Source organism: Heterocephalus glaber, unplaced genomic scaffold (assembly GCF_053883595.1).
Source record: "Heterocephalus glaber isolate CG9 unplaced genomic scaffold, H.glaber_assembly_v1.0 deba00000331, whole genome shotgun sequence".
Classification (NCBI taxonomy): Eukaryota; Metazoa; Chordata; class Mammalia; order Rodentia; family Bathyergidae; genus Heterocephalus; species Heterocephalus glaber.
This window is the reverse complement of record NW_028258142.1, coordinates 35,481,784-35,507,892: the sequence shown is the minus strand read 5'-3', so window position 1 is coordinate 35,507,892 and position 26,109 is coordinate 35,481,784. Positions and strand designations below refer to the sequence as shown.

The following is a 26,109-nucleotide window of genomic DNA, read 5'->3' as shown; positions in this document are numbered from 1 at the left end:
TGTGACAGGAACCCCCAAAAAAGCAGGAGTAGCTATCCTCTTGGCAGATCAAGTAGATTTCAAACCAACACTGATTAAGAGAGACGAAGAAGGACACTACATCCTTGTAAAGGGAAGATTCCAACAGGAAGAGATGACAATCATAAACATCTATGCAACAAACACTAGTGCACCCAACTATATAAAACAAATACTAACGGACATGAAAAGTCATATATGCACTAATACAATTGTAGTGGGGGACCTCAACACCCCACTGTCACAAATAGATAGATCAACTAGACTAAAAATAAGTAATGAAATACTAGAACTCAATCGAACTCTTGAACAAATGAACTTAACAGATGTTTACAGAGTCTTCCACCCCACAAAATCAGAATACACATTCTTCTCAGCTGCACATGGGTCATTCTCCAAAATAGATGACATAATCACACAAAGAACATGTTTAAGTAAGTGCAAAGGAATTGAAGTTATCCCCTGTATATTATCAGACCATAGTGCGATGAAATTGGAGATTCATAGCAAAAGAAACTCAAAAAATTTCATAAACATGTGGAAATTGAACAACACACTTCTGAATAACCAATGGGTCACAGAGGAAATTAAAGAAGAAATCAGACAGTTCCTTCAATTAAATGACAATGACAATACAACATATCAGAATCTATGGGGCACAATGAAAGCAGTTTTACGAGGGAAATTCATAGCAGTGAATACACATATTAGGAAAACAGAACAAGCCCAATTAAAAAATCTGATGCTGAACCTCAAGCTTCTAGAAAAAGAAGAGCAGGACAACCCCAGAGCTCATACAAGGGAGGAAATTATAAAGATCAGAGGAGAAATCAATGCAATGGAGACTAAGAGAATGATACAAAAAATCAATGAAGCCAAGAGTTGGTTCTTCGAAAGAATCAACAAAATTGACAAACCTTTAGCCAACCTTGTCAGAAAAAGGAAAGAAAAGGCCCCAATCCATGCAATTAGGAATGAAAAGGGTGAAATTACAACAGACCCAGCATAAATACAGAGGATAATCAATAGCTGCTTCCAGAACCTATATGCCAATAAGATGGACAACACAGAAGAAATGGACAGATTCCTAGACACATATGAATTACCAAAGTGGAACAAAGAAGACCTAAAAATTCTGAACAACCCAATATCAACCAATGAAATTGAAAATGTAATTAAAAACTTATCAACTAAGAAAAGCCCAGGCCCTGATGGCTTCACTGCTGAACTCTACAAGACATTTAGAGAGGAACTGCTGCCACTACTGTTTAAACTCTTCAATGAAATTGAAAGGGAAGCAATAATCCCAAATTCATTCCTGAAAGCAAGCATCACCTTGATCCCCAAAGCAGAGAAAGACCCAACTGAAAAAGAGAACTATAGGCCAATCTCACTAATGAACATAGATGCAAAAATCCTTAATAAGATTGGCAAACAGAATGCAGAAGATCATCAAGAAGATCATACACCCTGATCAAGTGGGATTCATCCCAGGGATGCAGGGATGGTTCAATATATGAAAATCAATCAATGTAATACACTATATCAATAGAGCCAAGGACAAAAACCATATGATTATCTCCATAGATGCAGAAAAAGCATTTGACAAAATCCAACATGCATTTATCATAAAAACCCTACAAAAAATTGGAATAGATGGTCTCTACCTCAAACTGATAGAAGCCATCTATGAAAAACCAACAGCCAATATCATACTAAATGGTCACAAACTGAAATCCTTCACACTCAAATCAGGAACAAGACAAGGATGTCCACTATCGCCACTCTTGTTCAATATAGTTCTGGAAACATTAGCCACGGCAATTAGACAAGAGAAAGAAATAAAAGGAAGAAAGATAGGTAATGAAGAAGTCAAATTGTCATTATTTGCAGATGACATGATACTCTATATAGAAGACCCCAAGAACTCCACCAAAAGTATTCTAGATTTAATGACCAAATTCAGTCAAGTAGCTGGTTACAAGGTCAACACACAAAAATCAATAGCTTTCCTCTACACCAATGACAGACTCACTGAGAGAGAAATAGGGCAAATAATTCCTTTCACAATAGCATCCAAAAAACTGAAATACCTAGGAATCATCCTAATGAAAGAAATCAAAGACCTCTTCTCGGAAAACTATGGCACTCTGAAAAGAGAGATTGAAGATGATATCAGAAAATGGACAGACATCCCCTGCTCCTGGGTAGGAAGGATCAATATAGTGAAAATGGCCATACTTCCAAAACTGCTATATAGATTTAATGCAATTCCAATTGAGATCCCAGCAGCATACTTCATAGACCTTGAGAAAACAATTCAAAAATTCATTTGGAACAAGAAGAGACCCAGAATAGCAAAAGCAATTCTAGGTAACAGAGACATGGCAGGGGGTATCACAATCCCCAACCTGCAACTCTACTACAAAGCTACTGTGATAAAAACAGCATGGTACTGGCAAAGAAACAGACTTGAGGACCAGTGGAACAGATTAGAAGATGCAGAAACAACGCCAGACACACTCGGCCATCTCGTCTTCAACAAAGGAGCCAAACACCCTCACTGGAGGAAAGATAGCCTCTTTAATAAATGGTGCTGGAAAAATTGGGCTTCAACTTGCCAAACATTAAAACTAGACCTGTATCTCTCACCACGCACTAAACTAAAATCAAAATGGATTAAAGATCTAAATATTAAAATAGAAACTCTGAACCAGTTGGAACAGAGGTTAGGTAGAACCCTTGAAGACATCAGTGTAGGAAAAGATTTTATGAACAAAACCTCAGTTGCCCGTGAACTAGCGCAAACAATTAACAAATGGGATCTCTTCTTATTAAAAGGCTTCTGCACAGAAAGAGAAACCACCAGCAGTGTGAACAGACAACCCACAATGTGGGAAAAAAATCTTCACCTGCTCTTCCTCAGACAAAGGTCTACTATCTCGAATCTATAAAGAATTTAAAAAGATCAGACCTCCCAAATTGAAAGACCCAATCCAAAAATGGGCATCTGAAATGAACAGACATTTCTCAGACAAAGAAGTAGAAATAGCAAATAAATACATGAAAAAATGTTCAACATCACTGGTCATTCAAGAGATGCAAATGAAAACAATGCTGAGATTTCACCTCACTCCAGAAAGAATGGCTGCTATCATGAAATCAACCAATAACAAATGCTGGCAGGGCTGTGGGGAAAGAGGAACCCTGCTCCACTGCTGGTGGGAGTATAGACTGGTGCAACCACTGTGGAAATCAGTATGGAGATACCTCAAAGAACTAGGACTGGAAGTCCCATTTGACCCAGCTATTCCACTGCTGGGGATCATCCCCAAGGAATTAAAAGAATCATACCACAGTGATATATGTGCACCCATGTTCATAGCAGCACAGTTTGTAATAGCTAAAACTTGGAAACAGCCCAAATGCCCATCAACTGGAGACTGGATAAAGAAAACGTGGGTTTTTTTAATAAAATGGAGTACTACTCAGCCATCAAAAATGAGAAATTAGAGACATTTATAGCTAAGTGGATGCACATTGAGGCGATACTCTTAAGTGAAATAAATAAGACACACATGTGTAAATACCAAATAGTTTCTCTGGTGTGAGAAACTGAAAGTGTAAATAAGGACTAAATGTATAATAGGTAATGTGAAATAGGAAGAAAAGGGGCAAAGGGGAAGGAAGTAGGAGGGCTAGGGGAAAGGATAGAAGGGAATGGGATTAATTGAGAAAATGGAAAAATAGGAACAAAATCTTTGTAAATAGGGAGGACTGGAGGAGTTGAAGGGAGGGCTGGGCAAGGGTGAAAAATAAGAACCAAGAGAGACTATGTAAAGGTGCAAATTTCCAATGATGAATGTCATTATATTGTATACCTAAAATGTACCAATGGATTAGAATGAATAATCGATAATGTAAAATAGGAAGAAAAGGTTCAAAGGGGTAGGGGTAGTGGGAGGGGCAGGGGAAAGGAAAGAAGGGAAAGGAAAAATGATGAGAAATGGAAAAAATGGAAATAAAGTCTTTGTAAATAGGGAAGGGTGGAGGGGGTGAAGGGAGGGCTAGGAATGGGGAAAAAATAAGAACCAAGATGCATTATGTAAAGGTACAATTCCCAATGAGAAATGTAATTGTGTTGTATACCTACAATGTACCAATAAAAGAATTTAATACAAAAAAAATACACATTAAGGTATTTTGTGGTTACAGGAAAATCGTGCTTGCATTTTTACTTTTTTTTTTTTTTTGGTACTGGGGATCAAACTCGGAACCTTGTGCTTGCAAGGCAGGCACCGGAACCACTGAGCTAAATCCCCAGCCCTGCATTTTTACTTTTCAATGATTCAGAAAAAAAGTGTATATGTAACCAGGTGTGGTTCATGCTTGTAGTCCCAGCTACTCAGGAGACTGAGGACTGCTTGGACCCACTTCAAAGCCAGCCTAGCCAATAGAACAAGAATCTATTTTTAAAAATCCTGGGCATATGGTTCAGTGGTAGAGCACTTGCCTACCATCTAAGAGGCCCTGGGTTCAAGCCCTAACAGGAGGAAAAAAAAAAGTGAGGGGTGAGGGTTACGTGCAGAAAAAGCAGGAGTGAGGAAGAAAAGAAACGTTCACATTTGAGGATTGGAAATGGTGAAACAATGAACATATCGGAATTCTTCGTACTATTTTTGCAACTTTGTGGTAAATCTAAAGTTTTTTTTAAATTAAAAGGATTAAACTTCATGTAACAAAAGATACATTAAACAAAGTAAAAAACAACAAATTGGAAACAGTGTAGTAATGAATGATACCGAAATATTCTACCTCTAAAATACATTCTCAAGCCATTTTAGTTGTTGTTGTTGTGACAGGGTTTCATTAAATTTTCTGGTCTGCACTTCGACTTATGCTCCCTCTTCTGAAGCCTCCTCAGTAGGTTGGATTACAGACATCTGAGATGGATTCCAAATTAATGTTTCTTAAAAATTGTATGGAAACCCTTGTAGTTCAGGGCAAAGGCCCTGATCTCAATCCCCAGCACTGGAGGGGTCGGGGAGCTAAACATCTAGAAGACTGAAGGATACACCTGAGAGAAGTACGATCGTCCCCACCTCAGGGTAAAATCAGCAATCTCTCTGAGTTTTTCCCCTGGTCCATGGCATTCCCCGGAGAACCCCCAGACATGCCCAACACACTGACTAGGACTGGGGAGGCAAGCAGGTAATGAGAAGCATCTACACTCAAAACTGGAACTAAGTCTCACACATGAGACCAGGCAGTAAACCTCAGGAGTCACGACATCAAGCCAAGAAAGAAACTGGATCAAATAACAAATGTGCTGCCGCTACTGTCAAAAGCAAATATAGAAGCAGGGGCCAGGACTGCAAAGTAAGTGAAACCCAGGGGAAAGTCCACATTTGCCACACCAGAAGACATGTATTTCCTCTCACTCCACGTAAGGTTTGAGCCCTGGACATAAAAATTCCAAATGGCTTCTGATGTCATACCCTGACTACAATACAGTTCCATGTCCTATCCCGACAAAAGTACAATTTCGAAGGCCTTTAATTTCTGCCAACTACCCGTCTGGTTGAACTAGATAAGCAAAGGTAAATAAAGCTTAAAGTCAAAGGAAACTAACTGAAGACATCAGCAACCCCCTCCCTGCAGAAGTAATGTCTGGCCTGCGCTGCACAGCAACTAACTTGGAAACCTCAGCTTATTCTTTATTCTGATAAATTGCAAGTTAATAGAAAATATTTTGTGTGAATTTAAAAAAATGTTTTCTAAGGTAAAGCCTGCCCTCTATACACTTATTCCCACTTGATTTCTTCTAGCTGACCCATTTCCATTTCTGAAACCTCCCATAATTGAAAGAATCCTCAAAAGAAGTTCTCTGGACATGGATTTTCCCAGGCAAAAGTAGATTTAAAATTTCTAACAAGTTTTGAATCAAACTAATCAGAAGTGCAATTAAGCAGAATATCTGCATTCCTAAACATTCTAGATTATCAGAGTCCATTTCCTTTCCTACAGTGTTTGAGTCTTGAAACACCAAGTTTGCAAGTTTCAGGCCAGCCTGGGAATCTTAGCACGACTCTCTCAAAATAAAATAAAAAGGGGCATAGCTCAGTGGTAGTCTGCTTCCCTAACCTGTGCAAGATCCTGGATTCAATCCCTAGTGTGGCCTCTCCCCAAAGAAAAAGATCCTGATATTTAAGAGATGCTTAAGTCTGAAACTTGAATATTTCAAACATTCTCACTCCCATAAGTTATGGACCCAAAGTATGTAAAACCCAAAATACACTGAGGTTGAGATGGTCTCAGTGAAACAGTAACGGCAAAACTAAAAAATCAGTTGGGCTGGTGGTGTTGTTCAGTGGAGCGCAATTGCTTAGCAAGGCCCTTGCTAAGGGTACCATCCCCTGCACCTCCACCACAGTAAAACCCCACAGCTACATCTAAAGCCTAACTTAGTTAAAACTTAAGAAAAAATCTTCCAGGGCAACACAAACTGTTGTCAATTTTCTAAAGACTCAGTAGGAACAAGCAGAAACAAGAGGCATGTGTTTTGAGGAAGGCCAACACACTGAGACATGGAGGATGCAAGGTTCTTTAAATAAACTGTAGATTACTGTTGTTAGTTCTCAGAACTAATGTTAGTCTGATTTGCAAAGTTAGAGAGTGTTACACTTATTTGGATATTGCTGGTAGGGTAACCTTTTGCAATTATGCATTTCTGATCATAATAAGAGTGTATTTTGGCCAGGGATTTAGCTCAGTGGTTCCGCCACCTGCCTCAAAAGCACAAGGTCCTGAGTTCCATCCCCAGTACAAAAAAAGAGAGTATACTCTGGTCAAACTGTAACACGGCCTCCTTTTCTGTTTCTCTTCTGCTTTTGTCTTCTTCCTCTCCTCCTTCTATTCCTCCTCTTTTCTCCTCTTCCCCCTCTTCTTTTTCCTTTTTTTAAAATTTGAGACAGGGTCTTGCTATGCAGTTCAGGCTTGCCTAGAACTCTCTCTTGTAGCCCAGACTAATCTCAAACTTATGATTCTCCTGCCTTATCCTCCTGAGTATCTGAGATTATAAGTCTGCACCACCACACTCAGAAAAATATTAAGATTTTTAAAGTAGGTTGTCTTAGTAACTTTCCTATTGCTGAGACACAATACCCAATACCCACAACTTAGAGGAAGAGAAATTTATTTGGGCTCATGGTTTTAGAGGTTTCAGTCCATAGTTGGGCAGAACAGGCATGAGAGGAGGGGCATACTGGGGGAAAGCTGCTCACATCCTGGCAGCCTGAAAACAGAGAAGGACAGTATTGGAGACGGAGATATACCCTTCCAGGTCACTCCTTCAGTGAACCGCATCCACACCAGGCCCCACCTCAGAGCAGCAAGTCAGCTATCATGGCCCTGTGATCCATCACCTTCCAAACACATGAGGCTTTTGGGGGACAATCCAGATCTAAAATCTAACCCAAATTATAGGAAGTATTTTTTCCAGCACATGTTCTTTGAGGTCCACTGCTTCTTTTTCCTTCTCTAACTCACTGATTCATTATGCAAATCATCCAGTGAACATCTTGCACGAGTTCTGAGCACAGAGTACTCAGGCATCTTAGATGTGAAGCACAGTGATCATGTAAACAATTATTTATTTTGCATTGGCAATGAGAATGGCTTTCAACTGAGCTTACTCAGTAAGTCTAATTTTTGAAACTAAATCTCAACTAAATTAAGTGGAAGACATGAGCCCATTCAGGCCTGCAGACAAATATTTATAGCTGTTCCATTTATGATTAGCAAAATTTGAAAGCAACCAAGATGTTCTTTAATGGGTCAATATATAAATAAACTGTGGTACATCCATACAATGGAATATTGTTCAGTGATAAGAAATGAGCTATCAGGCCACAAACACATGGGGGAATCTTAAATGTAGATTGTTAAGCCAGTCTGGCTGGGCATGGTGGTGCATACCTGTAATCCCAGCACTCAGGTGGCTGACACAGGAGGACCACCACTAGTTTCAGGCTGGGCTAGGCTACATAGTGAGTTCAAGACCAGCATGAACCACACAGCGAGACCCTATCTCAAAAAAACAACAACAAAAAAGAGCCAGTCTGAAAAGATTCTGGAAAAGGTAAAACTACAGAGAAAGTAAAAAGTTCAGGATAGAGAGGAAGGGAAGGATCAACAGGTGAAACATAAAGAATTTTTAGGGCACAGAAACTATTCTGTATGATGTTATAATGCTAGATGTGTGGTTATCTACCTGCTAAATCCAAACATATATATATATACACACATACACACACACACACACACACACACACATACATACAGGATTTTTAGAATAAATGTAGTGAACCCAAAACTATGATTTTTATTTGCTACAATCCACAGAATACAATTTGGATCCTAATGGGCCGGGGATTTAGCTCAGTGGTTCTGCCGCCTGCCTCACTAGCGCAAAGTCCCGAGTTCAATCTCCAGTACCAAAACCAAAAAAAAAAAAAAACAACAAACAAAGTGAACCTTAGTGTAAATTATGGACTTTTGGTAATAACAATGTATCTAAATTAGTGCATCAATTAGAACAAGTGTACCACACTAATGCAAGACGTTAATAATAGGGGATGTAGGATAGGGTGATGATAGGGAAGATGGGAAAAACCATTATTAATTTCATCATTAAGAGATCATGTTGTTGGCATGAATTTATTGAATTGAAAAGGTATCCATTACTGCCTCGTTTCTCTGGTGTGAGAAACTGAAAGTGGAAATAAGGGCTAAGATGCATAACGGATGTCGGGAAATGGGAAAGGAAACAAGGGAGGAGGGAGGAAGGAAAGAAGGGACAAGAAAAAAGTGAAAACAGAAGGAAAAATGGAAACAAAGTTTCTGTACATAGGGAGGGGAGGGGGCCTGAGGGGGGGAATGGGATAAAAGAAAATAAAATTTTTTAAAAAGCCAAAAAAAGAAAAGGTGTCCATTATACTTCATGAAGTGAAACAGCACATCAAAAAACAGTATACATGGTATTGCCGATTTTCAAATTGCATTCATGTATAGAGATGTCAAGAAATCTTCTAGAATGATGTTCACTTAACTGTTTCAATCTGTCTCTGGGAGTGAGATGCTGAGCACATTTTTCTTTTTGTTTAAGAGTATTTTGGGGCCGGGGATTTAGCTCAGTGATGACACTGCCTGCCTCACAAGCACAAGGCCCTGAGTTCGATCCCTGGTACAGAAAAAAAAAGAGTATTTTTGACATGCTATTATAAAATCGTTACTACTAAGCCAAGGAAATTAAGATTTCCTGTAAGTATGTGAGGTGGTGAATATGTTAATTAGCTTGATTATAGTAATCATTTCTCAACATACATGTATCTCAAAACATCATGATGTATTCCTTAAATTTATGTGATTTTGTCAACTACACTCAATTAAAAAATCCATAAAAAATAATAATAGGGGAAGTAGGAGGGAGTAAAACATGGGAAATCTGTACTTTTGTTCAATTTTCTGTAAAACTAAAATTACTCTAAATAATAAAACCTGTTTATATATATATATTAGTACCAGGGATCGAACAACTCAGGTCCTTGCACTTGCAGGGCAGGCAGTGGCACCACTGAGCTAAATACCTGGCCCACCTGTTAATATTTTTTAAATTTGGAAATGAGGTAACAGCATGCTTTATTCTTCTAGGTAATTACTTGCAACAAGTTTTTAGTGACCTGATCATTTCAGCAACTGAGCTTTTGTCAAACTGATTTTCGTAGTTTAGCTTGCTTCTTGTTGAAGCCACACCATCTCTCTTCCTCAAACACACGAGGTCCTTTCCAGCCTTGCTCCCCCCTCCTTCCCCAGCCACTCATAAAGCTGGCTCCCCTTCCTCCTTCACATCTGAGCTCACCTGCCACCTCCTCAGAGAAGCCTCCATGACCACTCTGTTCCCCATACAGACCAGTAATGTGGCAAACAGATAATGACCCCCTCCAAGATAATACCTCAAATAGGTGAATATGTTACTTTACACGGCAAAAGGGATTTTGCAAGTGTAATTAAATTAAGGACTTGAACATGGGAAGGTTATCCTGGATAATCTAGGTGGACCCAATGTAATCACAAGGGTCCTTAAGGGCCAGAGAAGTAGAGCAATATGAACACTAGTTCTGAAGATGAAATAGGCTTCAAAAGCCAAAAAATGCTGGCAGAATCTAGAAGCTAGAAAAACAAGAAATGATTCTTCCCTAAACTCTGCCCCAAAGCCCCATCCAAGGAATGCAGTCCTGCAGACACCCTGACTTTAGCCCAGAGAGACTTCTGATATCTAGAACTATAAGGTGGGCCGGGAGTGTAGCTCAGTGGTAGAGCACATACTTATCATATATGAGGCCCTGGGTTCAAATTCCAGCACAAAAACAAAACAAAAAACAGAACTATAAGAAATCTGTGTCATCTTAAGCCACTAAATCTGTGCTCATTTGTTACAGCAGCAACAGGAACCTCATACATCCTTTATTTCCTTTACTGTAATTACCAAGATCCCTATATTTGTTTGGCTAATTTTTTATAGCATCAATAGGAAACTCATATTCTATGCACTGCAATCACCTTTAACTGTATGGTATATTTGGCTACTGTGAGTCCCACATGTTGGGATATAAGCTCCCAAAACCTGGTAATGTAGTACAAAGGTACTACTCAGTAAACACTCATTAAAAGCAGAAATTTTCACCTTACCTCTCCTCTTTCTTCTCTCCTCTTCTTCTTCTTCCTCTCTTTCCCTCTCCCCACATCCCATTCCTTGTCTGCAATGAAGTGAACAGCTTTCTTTGGTCACACCTTCCACCATCATGCCCTGCCCTGCAGCAATGGAGTCAGCCAACCATGGACTGAAACTGCTGAAACCATGAGCCAAAATGTCTCCTTTAAGTTGATTTTCTCAGGTATTTTGTCATAGTGATGAAAAGGAGCCTTACACAGACTGACTGGAAAAGGAACTGCATTGCCAACATTTAGGACTGTTAAGGCTGATAATGCTTACAGGCTAATCTTTTCTGAAACAACTCCAACAGTTTATCCTGCTACCGGCAATGACTAACTAACTCATGGGTGCCCAACCTTTTGGCTTGCCCAGGCCACAATGAGTAAAGAGGAACTGTCTTGGGCTGCATATAAAATATATAATACAGTTAATGTACATAAGTATATAGGTAGGTTAAGATACTATTATGGTAATTTCTGTGTTTTACTCACCAAGTGCAAAAAGTGCGTGTCATCTCTGATACGTGTGGGTGCCAGTTTGACTGTGTGAGGTGCAGGGGGTGGAGTTAGCACTGCACCATGCCCTCCCCCACAGAGCATTCTGTTGTCAACTATGCAGACTAGTCTGCACTCAAGCACTGTGCAATCCATTCACTAAAAATCAGATAATAATGTTCAAAGGGGGAGCCACACTACTAGCGGTCCAGGACCACATGCAGCAGCAGGCTGAGAGTTGGACACATCTAACTGCTGTCTTCCCACCACAAGGCACTGGCACTTACTACATATTTTTTTCACTTGAAATATTTACAGGGGAAAAATGTAACATTAGTACTGTTTGTTTGTTTTTTCTTGGTACTGGGGAAGGAACCCAGGGCCTCACACATGCTAGGCAAGCACTCAGCCACAGAGCTACATCCTCAGCCCCCGGTACTGTTAATTTGAATTTTTTTTATTATTATTATTAGTAAGGTCAAACATTTGACATTTTTACAATTCATTTTTATTCCCATTTGTGAATTGGGAAGATCATCTTTAAAAAAAGGATGAGAGAAAATGTGGAGAAAGCAGACAAACAAGCTCCTGATCTGAGGGAAAAGCCAGCACCTTTACATCCTTCTCTTCAGTAGGTGTCTGGCAGATGCTCAGGTGCACCTGTTCACTAGTGCAGCTTCTGGGGGTGCCAATCACGTGCCAACCACTCTTCCTCCTCTGTGCAGCAGGGGTAAAAAATCCTGACTGGGGAATCCGAACACAGGGCTGTATTCTATCTTCCCTTTAAATTTTGGTACTTTTTCATCATGAGGATTTTAAAAAATTTATTCTGATTTATAAACTACTGTATTCTGGGCTCACATACAGTACTTGACAAGCTGGCCTTGGCATGGGCAGTGGCCAGACCTCTGCTTACAGGCTGATTCTCCACCATCTGGGTTTAGCACCTTGATTCAATGATCTGAACAAGTGTGGTTGTTCTTCTTTAATCATTCAGGGGAAAAAACTTTTAATTCTTTATAAAAGTTATACTTGACCCCCTTCTGTCTCTCTTAGACAGAAGGTTTCTTTCTCTCAATAAATTTTTCCTACTCTTAAAAAGAAAAAAAAAAGTTATACTTGAGACTGGGGACATACCTCAGCAGTACAGCACTGGCCTAGCATGTACCCCAGGTTTGATTCCCAGCACCAAAAAAAGTATATAGATAGATAGATATAGATATACTTATTTTATTTTTGAAAATTTTAAAGTACAGATAAAAAGAAAAATACGTCTTTCAAATTGTCTAAAATCTCAGAGAAAACAATGGTTAATATTTGTATACAATCCCCAGATATTTTCCTATGTTATCATATGATTATGTTTTTATGATTTTTTAAACAAAAATGAGTTTTTATTTTACAAAATATTTACCAATTTTGTTTTTGTTTTTGTTTTTGTTTTGGTTCCAGGGATCGAACTCAGGTCCTTGAGCTTGCAAGGCAGGCAGCAGAACCACACTGTGCTAAATCCCCGGCCCTAGCAATTTTTTTTTTTTTTTTGAGACAGAGTCTAGCTATGTAGTTCAGGCTGACCTTGAACTCACTATGTAGATCAGGCTGGCCTCAAACTCACAGCAATCCTCCTGCTTCAGCCTCCTGAGTGCTGAGATTAAAGGCATGTGCACCACGCCTGGCTTGGTCCTTGTTTTAAATCTTAATTTAAGTATCTTTTAAAAAATACCTTTATAGTATTATAAATATTTTTCTTAACATCTGTTTTAAATAATAATTTTTAGAGATTAGGAACTAAATTTCACTTGTTCTAACAATTCTTTAAGATTTAAAAATGATTCCACTCAAAGTTTCATTCACTATCCCAATTTTTAAAGTTAACTGTGAATACACTACACTGTTGACATACTAATGCATCACCCCCAAAGTCACCCCCTTGACACAAGGACCACTTTATCATTTGGGGCACATTATAGTCCTGGAGTTGGACTTATAGATCTCATTATCCTCACTGCATGACAGGGAGCTCAAGCCCAGAGTGGTTAGCTGGGTGGCTTTGGGCAAGTCACTCACATCTCTAAATAGAAGAGTGTGTGACCTCAAGCGACACTTAGTCAGGCCTGGGAGGGATGTGGCTGCCCTTGGCCTCTCCTCCCCACTTCCTCTTCTCTCTGGATCATCACAATTCCCTCCTGAATGGCTGCAGTCTTCTCTCACTCACTTTCTCTGAGCCCCAGTCTTCCCCAGCTCCCAATCTCATCTGAAACCCTGCTCCCAGGACTCACTTCCCCATCCTCTGAGAGCAGACAGATTTTGGTTTGCTGAGCTCTTTGGCCCCAGGACTCTTCACTGTAGTTTTTGCAGGGAGAGGCCAGATGCTCACAGGCAGTACCTGAAATCTGCAGCTCATCGGCTCCCTCTGACTTAGAGCTGAGGACACCTAAAGGGAGTATGAAGGTCCTTCATCCACAGATGCCCACCTGTGCTGCCCAGAGAAGGGCAAGGCCCACCTGTGTCAGCCAGGAGAGGCCAGCCAGCCAAGATGGTGGGCCTGGGCTGTGGCTGGTCAGAGACCAGGTCAACCACTCCTATGTGCGGGAATCAGATGGGAACTCTATTTGAGCAGGTGGCACTAATATAGGACAGGTGGATGAGGGAGCCTGAGCTTGGGACACACTGCCTACAGGTCTGGTTCATGATGCCCAGGCCTGGCCCACTGCACAAGTGCTAACCGAAGTCTGGGTTAAATGCTGTTTATTCCTCAGGCATCAAGTATTTGAGCCCCTAATTCAGGTCCCATTGGGCAGGATCTGGATCTCCTGGGATGAAGAGGGTTTTCATCATCTGCAGCCACTTAAGAATGTGTCATTTCCAACAGCTATTCTTTAAATTGTACAGTGGAACCCCTTATCTTCTGGAGATAGGTTGAAAGACCTCCGGTAGGTGCTTGAAACTGAGGATACCACAGTACTAAACCCTATATATACTTTTTTTTCTATATATACCTACTTATGATAAAATTTAATTTATAAATTAGGCAAGAGATTAACAATTAGTAATAATAAAATAGAAGAATTAACCATATGCTATAATAAAAATTATATGACTATGATTTATTTCTCTCTCAAAATATTTTATTGTACCTTTGCTCTTTTCAGTTAAGTTAAACTTGACCTCTCTTTGGGACATCTGAGATGTCAGCATTGCTACCTTGTGCTGCAGGGCCAATAGTAAGTAAAGTGACGGTCAGCTGAACACAAGCACGGTGGACAGTGAATCTGATAACCCAAACAGCTATTAAGCGGCCAGTGGGAGAGTAGTGTACAGTGTGGGTACACGGATGAGGGGTGATTCCCAGGCCAAGTGAAACAGAACAGGATGGCTCAAGAGAAACAGAACAGGATGGCTCAAGATTCCACCGCACTTAAGAATTGTTTATTTCTGGAATTATACATTTAATATTTTCAGACTGTATTTGATCATAGGTAACTAAAATCTCAGAAAGTGAAACTGAGAGCCAAGGGTGTTGGCACATACCTGTAATCTCAGCACTTGGGAGGCTGAGGCAGGAGGACTGACTCAAGTTCAGGGCAGGCCTGAACTACATAGTGAGACCCTATCCCATAAAACAAAACAAAACAAAAAAGGAGAACCTCTTAGTGTCAAATCAGAACAGAGACTGAGCACTGGGGGGCCAGGGGAGAAAGGAAAGGCCTTGGCAGTTATTTTCTCTGGCATTTTGGCTCACATCAATCACTCAGCAAAACCGGGCCCAAAGGTTCATTGGGATCTTTCCCTTCAAAGGGCATGACCTTCAGCTAGGATAGGGATCTGAGTCCCCCTCCCCTAAGCAGTTTATTCAAATATTCCCTCTAGCACACACCTGTAATCCAAGCACTCTGGAAAGCTGAGGCAGGAAGACTTCAAATTTGGGCCCAGCCTGGGCAACTTAGTGACTTAGCAAGACCCTGTCTCCCCTGTCTCAAGATTTTTTTTTTTTTGGTAGCAGGGATCGAACTCAGGACCTTGTGCTTGCAAGGCAGGCGTGGTGCCACTAAGCTACATCCCCAGTCCTCAAAATTTTTTAAAGGCAGGGCTGGGAATGTACTTCAGTATAAAAGCTGTCGGTTCAATCAACTGCCAGTACTGAAAAAAAAAAAAATCTCTAGCTCCATATGTCATACCCTCCCTGAAAGTAATTTTGGAAAAGCAGATTTTCCCACTTTGTTACATGCCCAGTACCGTTTAAATTCTATACATGGTGCCCCATATAACCCCACACCACCAGAGCTATGCCTTAATTTGTCCCTGCTAAACCAGTTTCTTTAGCTGAGGGGGAATAGAGTTGCTTCCTTTAGTGTCACCCATCTGTGCCTCTTTACAATGTGTGGGCCCCTGAGGTCAGGCATCAATTCTTTCCCGACTTTGCAGGCTGACTTCTGCAAACTTCAGAATACATGAGCACTTGTACCCAAAATGCAATTAAATATGGAGTAAAATTCTGACCACAGAAAATCTTGAAGAAAAAGAAATTGAATACTTACCAAGCTTTTAGAGTGGGAAGGAGTTTTTAAAACTTGATGAAGGTATAATAAATAAAACCACAAAAGATTACATAAATACAATAAAGTGGACTATGTAAAAAGTGTTTCAAAATACATTCAAGTAAAACCATCCAAAAAATCATCATTTTACAGACAATGATACAAAGTTCAAGAAGGTTAAGTCATTTGAACAAGGACACAACCCTCAGCTTCCAAGGAATGGAGCTGGGATTCAAATCCATGAATATCTAACACCAAAGTTTTCAAGCCCAAGAACTGCCCTTCAGTGCCCCAAGGCCATGATGGCTGCTAGGACATGTGAATTATACATATATCTGCTCATACAGTATATACACATATATTTATATATAAGACTATATACCCAAGCCAGGCATGGTGGCACATGGGAGACTAAGGCAGACAGAAGGCTCACAAGTTTGAGGCCAGCCTAGGCAACTTAAGATCCTGCCTCAAAAAAAATTTTTTTTAATTTTTTTACAGAGTTAGTGATGTAGCTAGTGACAGAGCACTTGCCTAGCATGCATGAGGTGCTGGGTCCAATACATAATACCACCCCCTTAAAAAAAAAAAAAAAAGTATATATATATATATATATATATATACACACATATATATATATACATACATGATGTGTGTCTATGTGTACATGTATTCAAACACATATAGTAAATAACAGAATAACTTTGCCATTTTAAAATCATTTATAAATTTATAGTGAATCATAAGGAAAGAAACAAAAACCCTTTGTAACAAGGAAATACAATTATAAACAAATATTCACTCTCCACAGTGATTAAAAAAAAAACACAAGTGAAAGTGAATAAAGTACCAATTTTTACTTATCAAATGGGAAGAAAAAATATTACAGCAGATATCTGTAGATATTATTGGGACACTGAGACTATGCCCATCCTTTTGATAATCTGTTTGTTTCTCTCTATCCAAAGTTTAAAATGTCCTGCAGTCTCCACAAGTATCACTCTGACTCTATCACATGCCGGGCCTCGGGCCAGGTGTTGCAGGAGTAACCAGACAGGAGTGTGGGCCCTGACAACAGGAGTGGTCACACCAGTCCTGGAATCAGAGGCCAGGGAGCTGTGCATGAGAGGAGAATACATCGTCATTAGGGCGGCCACTGTTGTTTGAGGTCTCCTGTTACTCGGGCCAAGCCTGATCCTATTTATACAGAAGGGAAGTGAGTTTCACGAGCTGGTGTGCGGCTTCTTAATGAAGTAGAGGCAAGATCACCAAACCCAGTGAGAATGTGGGAAGGAAGTGGAGTTCAAGTGGAAAAGGCATGAAATTATCACTGTGGAAAGGGAGAGATTGGAGAAACACAGCAACACAGCTGGGCACGGATAAGTCTGTCACATGTTTCCAGAAAGACACTTAAAGAGTCCATCAAAACTTCATGAATAATGTGCATTACGACATTGCTTATTATAGAAAACACGCATGCCAAACAGGAAGAGAAGTTGTATTGCTTATGTTTTTAAATAGCTGGTAGGAAAAGGAGATAGCATATGTAAAATAAAGTTGTGATATTTTCATTGAAACACTGAAATACAAAATAATACATACACTATGATTACAACTACACAGGGATGAAAATATTGAGAAAAATGCCAAGTTACTACTGGTATTACTCTTTTTTTTCTTTTTTTCTTTTTTTTGGTTTTTTAAGATAGGGTCTCACGAGGTAGCCCAGGCTGGCCTTGAACTCACAGCAATCCTCCTCCTGCCCCAGCCTCCCAAGTGCTGGGATTACAGGCAAGCACCACCATACCTGGCACTTAACTTCGCTAATTTTATGACATGCTTAAAAACTATTATTTTAAAGTTTCATGTGAGAAACTCATCTCCTTTAGTAGAAAATAATCTCCTTTGTTAATCACATTGTTGTTGTTTTATAGTTCTAGGGATCAAATCCAAGGTCTTCAGCATACTGGGTAAGTGCTCCACTGCTGAGTTTCCCTCCCAGTCTAAAAATAGTATCTTGAAGGTAAAATGGGCACTCTGTGGCCCCTTACCAGCTAACATAAGGCTGGTGTTCAGGTGTTCCTAGATATTTGCTCAGCTGACTTTGACCTGCGTGATGTTACATGGCAAATGGGGAAACAGTTCTTCTTATCAGCCAGTTGCTACAGCAGGGGTTGACCCTACATGTGTGTAAATGTGTTCATGTACTGTAGGTGCTATGCCCTTCTTGGTACAGGGTTTCTAGTCAAGCCCAAGCCCACCCTGCACTGTTCTCATTGTCCTGAGCACAGGACAACCAGCCAAACCTCCTGGAACAGCAAGAAGCACACTTCCCACTACAGAGAGTGCAAGGGCAGAGCATTTACTGGGATGAGGGATCTCTGCTCACTGCCATGTGTGTTCCTTCATCTGTTCATGTCCGCATTCTGATATTTGCTGAGTGTCTTCTACATGGCAGCACCATGCTAGACACAGGACATACAGTGTTGAGTGGGCCAGCTACACCTCAGGGAGTTTACAGTCTGATGGGAGCAGACATTGAGGAAGTAGTTAGAATATCATGTTTGGATTCTTCAACTCCTAAGCGTGATGTATGTGTGTTCATGCCATGGTGTGACATACGCCTCCCTCAAGCCTTATTAGGACATTAGCACATTACCCATCCAAGAAAAAACAGAACATCATGGATAAACTGTATTTGGGGAAGCACACAGTATGCCATAGGGACAGGTAGCAAGGGCAAACTAATCATGTAGCTGTAAAGAGTAATTCATTAATGATGATTGCCCTAGGGACATGGCAGTCCCAGTGATGACAGTAGGTTCAGAAAGGCCGTGAAGCCTGGCTCAGGCAGGGCCACTGAGGCCATGGACAGACTTCTGGACTCCGAGTGAAGCCACTGGAGGAATTTAAGCAGGGGAAAAACGACCTGATTTATGCTTTGAAGAGCTCTCTAGAAGAGCCAGGGATTTAGCTCAGTGGTTTTGTCGCCTGCTCCGCAGGCACAAGGACCAGAGTTCAAGCCCCAGTACCAAAAAAAAAAGGCTCTCTAGGTAACATGAGAACTGAAAAACAGCAGCTTCAACTCAAGGGAGCATGGAAGAGAAGCTGAGCTGTAATGGTAGCAAAGCAACAGGCTTGGAAAATAACCAGTCCAGGTGGAAAGGGGGACTGAGGGCCCTGGGAAGAGGGTCTCCACCAGAGGACGTGGGTGGAAAGGATTTTTCTAAAACACCTTATACGCTCGAGTATTTACAAAAGAGAGAGAAAGAATGAGAAGGTGATGCTCAAACAAATTAAAAGGGGAAAAACCAGGCAATTAGAAAGACCAGTAATAGAGATGTAATCATGGTATATTATTTAGCTTTGAAGTAAACAATCTTTATATGCCATGATAACATGGTGATTAGTGATTTCAAAAGAGTGATATTTATTTTCAATGGTTCAGGTAAAAATATACATCTTGCTAGAGAGGGAAATTACAACAGCAAACAGAATTTAACATTAAAGAGTAAAAGATATATATGAAATCTCTGAGATTTCTGTAAGCTTGGAATATTTTCTAATAAAAAGTTAAAACTAGAGGTATAATTATATAGGAAAGTAGAGATGGTAATATAAAAGAGCTAAATCCTCTATTATAGCAGTAAGTCAGTAGATAATGTTTAAAACTATTCTATAAAGACAGAACAGTATAATCATATTTTATGAAGTGGTAGTAATTACCAGAAGAAAGAGCTGAGAGTTCCTGCATATTGCAATTGAGAAAAAACATGAGGTTGGATGGAAGCCTTTTGGAAATATTTGCATTTTTAAAGCATGTGCTTGTATTACTATGATTTAAAAAATAATGTGTTAGGCCGGGGATTTAGCTCAGTGGTTCTGCTGCCTTCCTCGCAAGCACAAGGACCCGAGTTCGATCTCCAGTACCAAAAAAAAAAATGTGTTAATCTTACCAGCCCAAAACCCTCTGTGCCTTTCTACTTGCCCAGAATTTGTATTAAGTACGTCAGTGAGAAACTTTAAAATTTTTCTTAAAAGACATACCTTGCTTATTAAATTTTTCAGACAAAACAAGATAAAGACTGAACAATAACTTTTACGACAGCTTCCTCTGGCTGGTCTGGGAAGAAAAAATTGGAGAGAGGTAACTGCCAGTGATCTCACTTTGCTTTTTGCCACTAGGCAAAACAAGACATCATAGCCCTTGTGGTGTTTCTAGGGGTGAAGTCCAAGAGGGTGTATTAAAAGAATTAGCGACAGCCAGGGATGTAGCTCAGTGGCACCACGCCTGCCTGGTAAGTGCAAGGTCCTGAGTTCGATTTCTGGTACCGGGGGGGGGGGATTACTGAGAGCTTAAACATTGTGTAAAATAACACATGGAATATGGAGTAGCTGTAGTGATACCATGTCTTCTTCTCTATATTAAAGAAGAAAGGAAGAAGACAATGAAGGGAGGGAGAAGGGGGAGGGAAGACCTGAGGGAGGAAAGGAAGGAAGGAGAGAAGAAAGGCAGGCTCCCATGCTGATCTAGAATACCATATAGAGAAAAACCCTTGAACAAGCCAGGTGCCTCACCAGTTCTAGCTCTGGTAAGACTCCAGAATGATAAAATTCCAACCTGGTCAAAGGATTGGAGTAGAAAGACAGCCTTGGGTCAACAGCAAGGTAATGAGCTAGTTCAGAAGACACCAAGACTTCCCAGATACATCCCCAGGCAGAGAAAGGCCCCGCTCAACCCAGGTGCAGGGTGCTGGGACACCTAGGAGGAGGGTGGTCTGGACCAATAACCATGGGAACCAGGAAGGACATCCAGGGATAGATAGGATATCATACTCAAACGAGGTGCCTGGAAACTACCTGGGGTGGGAGGACATGACTTTCATCTGTCTCTTCCGGAACAGGTTCTACAGTCACGCGCACATGCCCATATCAGAAAGATACTTGGGTCTGAGCACACCCACATCTGAAGAGCATTGTGGCCCAGCCAGTCCCCTGGACCTCTAGAAACCACATCCATGGTCATTTTCTTATTCTGAGAAAGGGCTATCAAAGTTAACCAAGATAAATTACATAGCATGGCTAAAAAACAAAACAACAACAACCAAAAACACATAGCCGCAATACATAACCAGCCAACTGGCCACAAAGAAGGTACACCAAGGGCAGGGTGGAAGAAAAGGAATACCAAGATATGCAATAGTGTCAGGCAAACTCCATTGCAGCTGATGCCAGTTTTAAAGAATACTAAGAATTCCCTTGTGAAACACATCCACTAGAAGTTTCCTTTAAATAAACGTTTTCATGGGGCATTTAAAGAAGACTATTTATTATACCATTTCTTGGGCTTCTCAACTTCCCTGGTAGTTCCTATCTTGGGCTTGTGATTGCTTTTTCCTGAGTGTAACCTCTCCTGCCTGCCACTCTTTCTCTGATCCCTTGCTCCCCCCTAGACCCAGCTATTCACTAAGGGTCCTTCCCTTTGGACTTCTTATCTCCTCATTATTTCTCCTTGAGTAACTTCCCCATCATTTCCTTGCATTGTCACCTGTGCTGATAACAATAGCTAATAATTATAAATGAACATTATATGCCAGTCATTGTGCTAAACTCAGGTTCAGTGCTTACAAGAGTCCTCTGGAGTACAAGCTGGTATCATCCCTGTTTTTTAAGTGGAAAAATGGAGGCTTGAACCTGCCCGAGGTCACCCAGCTAATACAGCTAGTCCACCAGAGCCCATGCTGACAGCTAGTAACTGTTCTGTTCTTTATGTGCCATGTGTTTTCTTGCCTGATACCCACTCCAAATCACAGAGCCATTGGGCTGGGGATTTAGCTCAATGGTTTCGCCACCTGCCGCACAAGCTTGACCCGAGTTCGATCCCCGGTACCAAAAACAAAACAAAACAAAACAAAAAAAATCACAGAGCCATCTCCATCAGACCCTCAAATCCAGAACGTCAACTGGCAGGCAGGGAGTATTCACTCACACGTTTACATTAGTTATCAACATGTCCCTGTTTCAGTCCCTGCTGCCTGGCACCTCTCCTCTCCCCTGAATATGCCCATCCTGCCAAGACTTCCCCATACGCAGCAGCCTGACATGGTGCTGGGGTGCTGGGGGGGGGGGCTGGTGCAGAGAGGAGCTCCACACTCTGCTGGCCTTGGTCCTTGCAGGTGCAACACCTGACTAAATGTGAATATCACTACTGTCTCCTCCTCCTCTTGTCTCCCCAAACCAGTTCCTCCTGCTGACTTCCTTATTTCAGGGGCCCACACCTCATTCTCCAGTTCCCCTTCTACAAAGCCTGCTCCAGCCCTCTTTCCTTCCCTCTGCTGTTCTCTTTCAACTGACTGACCTAGCCTGTGGCTTTGACCTCTTTTATCTCTGTGGTTTCTTTCCCTTACTCTTCATGGCCTTCCCTTCCCCATAACCTCCACCCTGGAACAGACTCCTCTATCTCTGGTCCAGTTTCCTTGGCCTCTGCTGAATGCCACTCCCAGACCCTTCTTCTTCCATATCCTTGAGGTGAGGTGTTTAAGGTCAAAAGCTTTCCTCATCTCAAAATAGCCACCTAACTAGGCTTGCAACCTACATTAGAGTTTAAAGTCAAAAGCTTTCCTCCTCTCAAAATAGCCACATAACTATGATTACAACCTACATTAGAGCGCCTTAAACAGAAAGTACTTAATAAACATTTACTTAAATCTAGCAAACCAAAGATGTAAAAAAATTTTTAAATTGTTTTAAATCTAGTAAACCAGCAGGGTGTGGTGTTGCACACCTGTTATCCCAGCAACTCAGGAAGCTGAGGCAAGAGGATTCCCAAGTTTCAGGCCAGCCTGGAAGACTTTGTCTCAATATAAAATTTTTAAAGGGCTGGGAATATAGCTTAGTGCTTAGCTACAGCACTTGCCAAACATTCAGGAGGCCTGGGGTTCAATCCCCAGTATAGCAAAAATAAATTTAGTAGACAGATGCCCACTTGTGTTTCCAAAGTTTGCCTCCTTATCCAGTCCAACTTTCTCATCCTACCAGGTCCTATCTGCCTGATTCCTGGGTGTACATATGCCAAGCACCATGGCAGGCACTGGGCACTCAGCTGATGGTGACACTCGTGGTTGGAGTAGAGGAGAATCACAGAGTCACATAAAGAGTCAAATGACAGCCCATGACAAACGGGCTGTGCAGACTGCTATTCTGGGACAGTCTCACTCCCTGACCCTCTGGAAGCACTGGCTGAGCAGCTGGTCCCATGCAGACCTCAGATCAGCTCTAGGGTCCTGGGAATGCTGTTTACCCTTCCTACTGCTCAGTTTCCTCATCTGTACAGTAAGTGAACTACCCCACAATATGTTCATGAGGCTTAAAGGAATCACACATGTGAAGTGTTTATAGAGAAGCTTGACAGTCTATGGACAGTGATGGTAAGGATCATCACTTTTATTATTTGACATAAATGGTCACAGGAAATTAGAGACAGAAGATACCTTGGCAGACTGCCACTTGTGATCTCAGATAACTTCTGGGATTATAACCCAGAGAGTTCTCTCCCCAAGACCTGCACCCAAGGGCCAGGGATTTAGCTCAGTGGTTCTGCTGCCTGCCTCAAAAGCACAAGGTCCTGAGTTTGATCCCCAGTATCAAAAAAAAAAAAAAAAAAGACCTCCACCCAAACTCTCTCAACCCAGACCTTATTCTACTCCCTCCCTGAGCACTCCTGCAGAAAGATATGCACATGGAACACCCGGGAAGGCGGGTGAGGACAGAGGCTGACGCTCTCACCAAGTAACAAGTCCTGTTGGCCTTTGGACCTATTTGACTCACTTGGTGAGGATCCACTATGTGCCAGCCTGTGCAAGGACGCTGGTGTTGAGAGTGCGCACATTTCCTGACCACAAGTACTTGTGTGCTACAAGTACTTCACCAAATTTGTTAACTGGCAAGTGCTATGAAGGAACAGAACTTGGGCTGTGCACCAGGGCTGACTGGGTGCCATAAGAAAAGCTTCTCAGAAGCCGTGACATTTGTGCTGAGATCTGAAAACTGGTAGACACTTTGAGGAGGGAAAGGCAGTCTGGCTTGCTTTTTCCCATGGTGCCTGTCACGGAACCCCAAAGTCCTGTATTGTACCTGAGGAAGTCCCAGGCCTCCTGTGAGGGCAGGATGTGAGGATGTTGACCCTGTCCGTGCGGCTGCCACAGCCCTTCACTGCACAGATGAGCAATGCCGCAGGAGGACCTCAAAAACTCCGGGAAACAAGACCTCACAAAACAGGGTCCACACTTTGTACCTGAGGTCCCACAGCCAGCTTTCTCCACCCAGCAGCCCACACCGGGGGACAGGATCCAACTAGGCAGCTGTGAAGTTCAAGGGGGGCAAGGAGCGTGCCAAGCAAGGAGTTGGGAGGCCATGGGCCAACTTTGGGTGTGGAACGTCTTGCTCCTGTCTTAAAGGAAGCATCCTTTGGACTTTCCCCTGAATTAGGGGCACGGACCCTTGAAGGGTCCATGGGGTGTGACAGGATGGGAAAAGGGAGCTGAAGAGAGGAAGGGGACAGAAACGCCTGCTGCCTACAAATCGCCCAGCCCTGGAGGGCTTCGACGAGCTCACCAGCTACAAGGGCCTCAAATGCCATTGGCATCCCTAAGGCACCCACGGGCCGGGGAGGGAGCGCAGAAATCAGGGCTGCCAGACAGAGGAAAGTTCCAGCCTTCCTAGGAAAAATCCGCTGTCGGCCTGGGGAAGCGCGCACCCTGCACCGCAGCTTCCCAGGTCTGCTCAGGCTCAGCCTCCGGGGTCACCGGTGACCTTCCCGGACGGGTCGCTCCTCACTTTGCGTCTCAGTTTTCATCAGAGAGATGAAAGGTCGATGCAGGTCCTCGGAGGAGAGCTCCTAGGGGCTCCGGGCCGGGCCCTGGGGACTGGCCCCCGGGCCTTGCGGAGCAAGGGAGAGCGCGCAGGGGCAGAGAGGGCGCGGCGCCGGGAGTAGCTACCTGGGCCCTGCCGAGCCGCGGGCGCACGGTCGCAGGGCCGGGCCGGACAGGGGCGCCCTCGCCGCGTTGGCCTCAGCCGGGGCGGGGCCGCCCCGCAGACTCACCCAGAAGTTGCTCTTGAACAGCGAGCCTGTCATGCCGGCGCAGGTCGGTGGGCGCGGAAGGAGGCCTATCTCAGCCCGCGGTCCGGCGCAACTTCTGAGCTCCACAGTGGCGCAGGGTGGCCGCCCCGCTCCTAAACCACGCCCGGTTCCGCCCGCTGAGCCCGTGTTCCGCGCTGCCCCACGCGCCACGCACTGGGAGGAGGGATTGCGGGTGAGGGTGGGGGCCCGGGACCCAAAGCGCCACGGCCACAGGCAACCTCCAGTACGTTAACCCGAAATCCCCCTCCTTCAGGGAGCCTGTGGGGATTGGAAAAACTGGTCCAAGTCTCCTTCCCGAGCTCTGCTCAGGTTCTGCCCACGGCCCCCTCGACCGAATCTCTGCGCAGAAATCCAGGTCTTCCGGGTGATGGAAGGAGCCCCGGCGCCAGGCTGCCCCGAGGGTGGTCGTGAGGACCCGGTTTAACCTCCCTGGAGCCTGGACTGACAAGTCAGGGAACACTTGAGGTGTAGACACTGAGAGGCACCCGTGGGTGGTTCAGGCCTTGCCGCACGTATTAGTCTAAAATGTCATGGCAGTTATCTCTGCTGTTTCCCCTGGACTCTAGTGGGGTCCTTACAGGTTTTCCATGAGCTCAGCTCCTCAGCCATCCGATTCCAGTGCTCAGGACCCAAGACCCTTCAGAAGTCCCACCCCAGTAATAGGAGGAGCCCAGGCTTCCTTCCTCTCCCACTACTCTTCCAACCTCATAAATGTAACCCCAGGGCAAGTCAGACCGATCTGTGCCTGGTAGTAATGACTTTGAGGTCAAAGTACTGCCCCATGCTTCATGCCTAGAGAGGCTGAATGACTTGCTCAAGACACAGTTCATTTAAAGGACAAGGAGGCCAGGCATGGTGGTGCACCCCCGTAATCCCAGCACTGGGGAGGCTGAGGCAGGAGGCCTGCTGTGAGTTTGAGGCCAGCCTATGCTAGAGTGAGCACAATGAGTTCAAGGCCAGCCTGAACTACATAGTGAGACCCTGTCTCAAAAAATAAACAGACAAGTAAAAAAAAAGGACAGGGAGATCAAGGTTAGAGGTCTGCCCTGCTTGGCAGGCCCAGATGCCAGACAGCCGTCACTCCTGGGCCAGATTTATCTCCAGCAAGGAGCAGGTGCTCAAGGAGTGGAGGGTAGAAGTCAAGGG

The 26,109-nt window shown here is 42.8% G+C and overlaps 1 protein-coding gene and 1 non-coding gene across 2 annotated transcripts in view; one reads left to right on the top strand and one right to left on the bottom strand.

Annotated features, from left to right (window-relative positions):
• Pstpip2 (proline-serine-threonine phosphatase interacting protein 2) overlaps positions 1–25,696 on the bottom strand; it is a 118,592-nt gene extending 92,896 nt beyond the window's left edge. Inside the window, exon 1 of the mRNA XM_004855082.3 lies at positions 24,925–25,696. Within this exon, the coding sequence (XP_004855139.1) occupies positions 24,925–24,957 (33 nt within the window). The 5' untranslated portion in view covers positions 24,958–25,696. The remainder of the gene's footprint in view (positions 1–24,924) is intronic.
• LOC147830102 (small nucleolar RNA U13) lies at positions 18,393–18,493 on the top strand. The gene has a single exon (XR_015445038.1). It is a non-coding gene; the product is annotated as a small nucleolar RNA U13 (small nucleolar RNA).
• Positions 25,697–26,109: the final 413 nt, after the last annotated feature.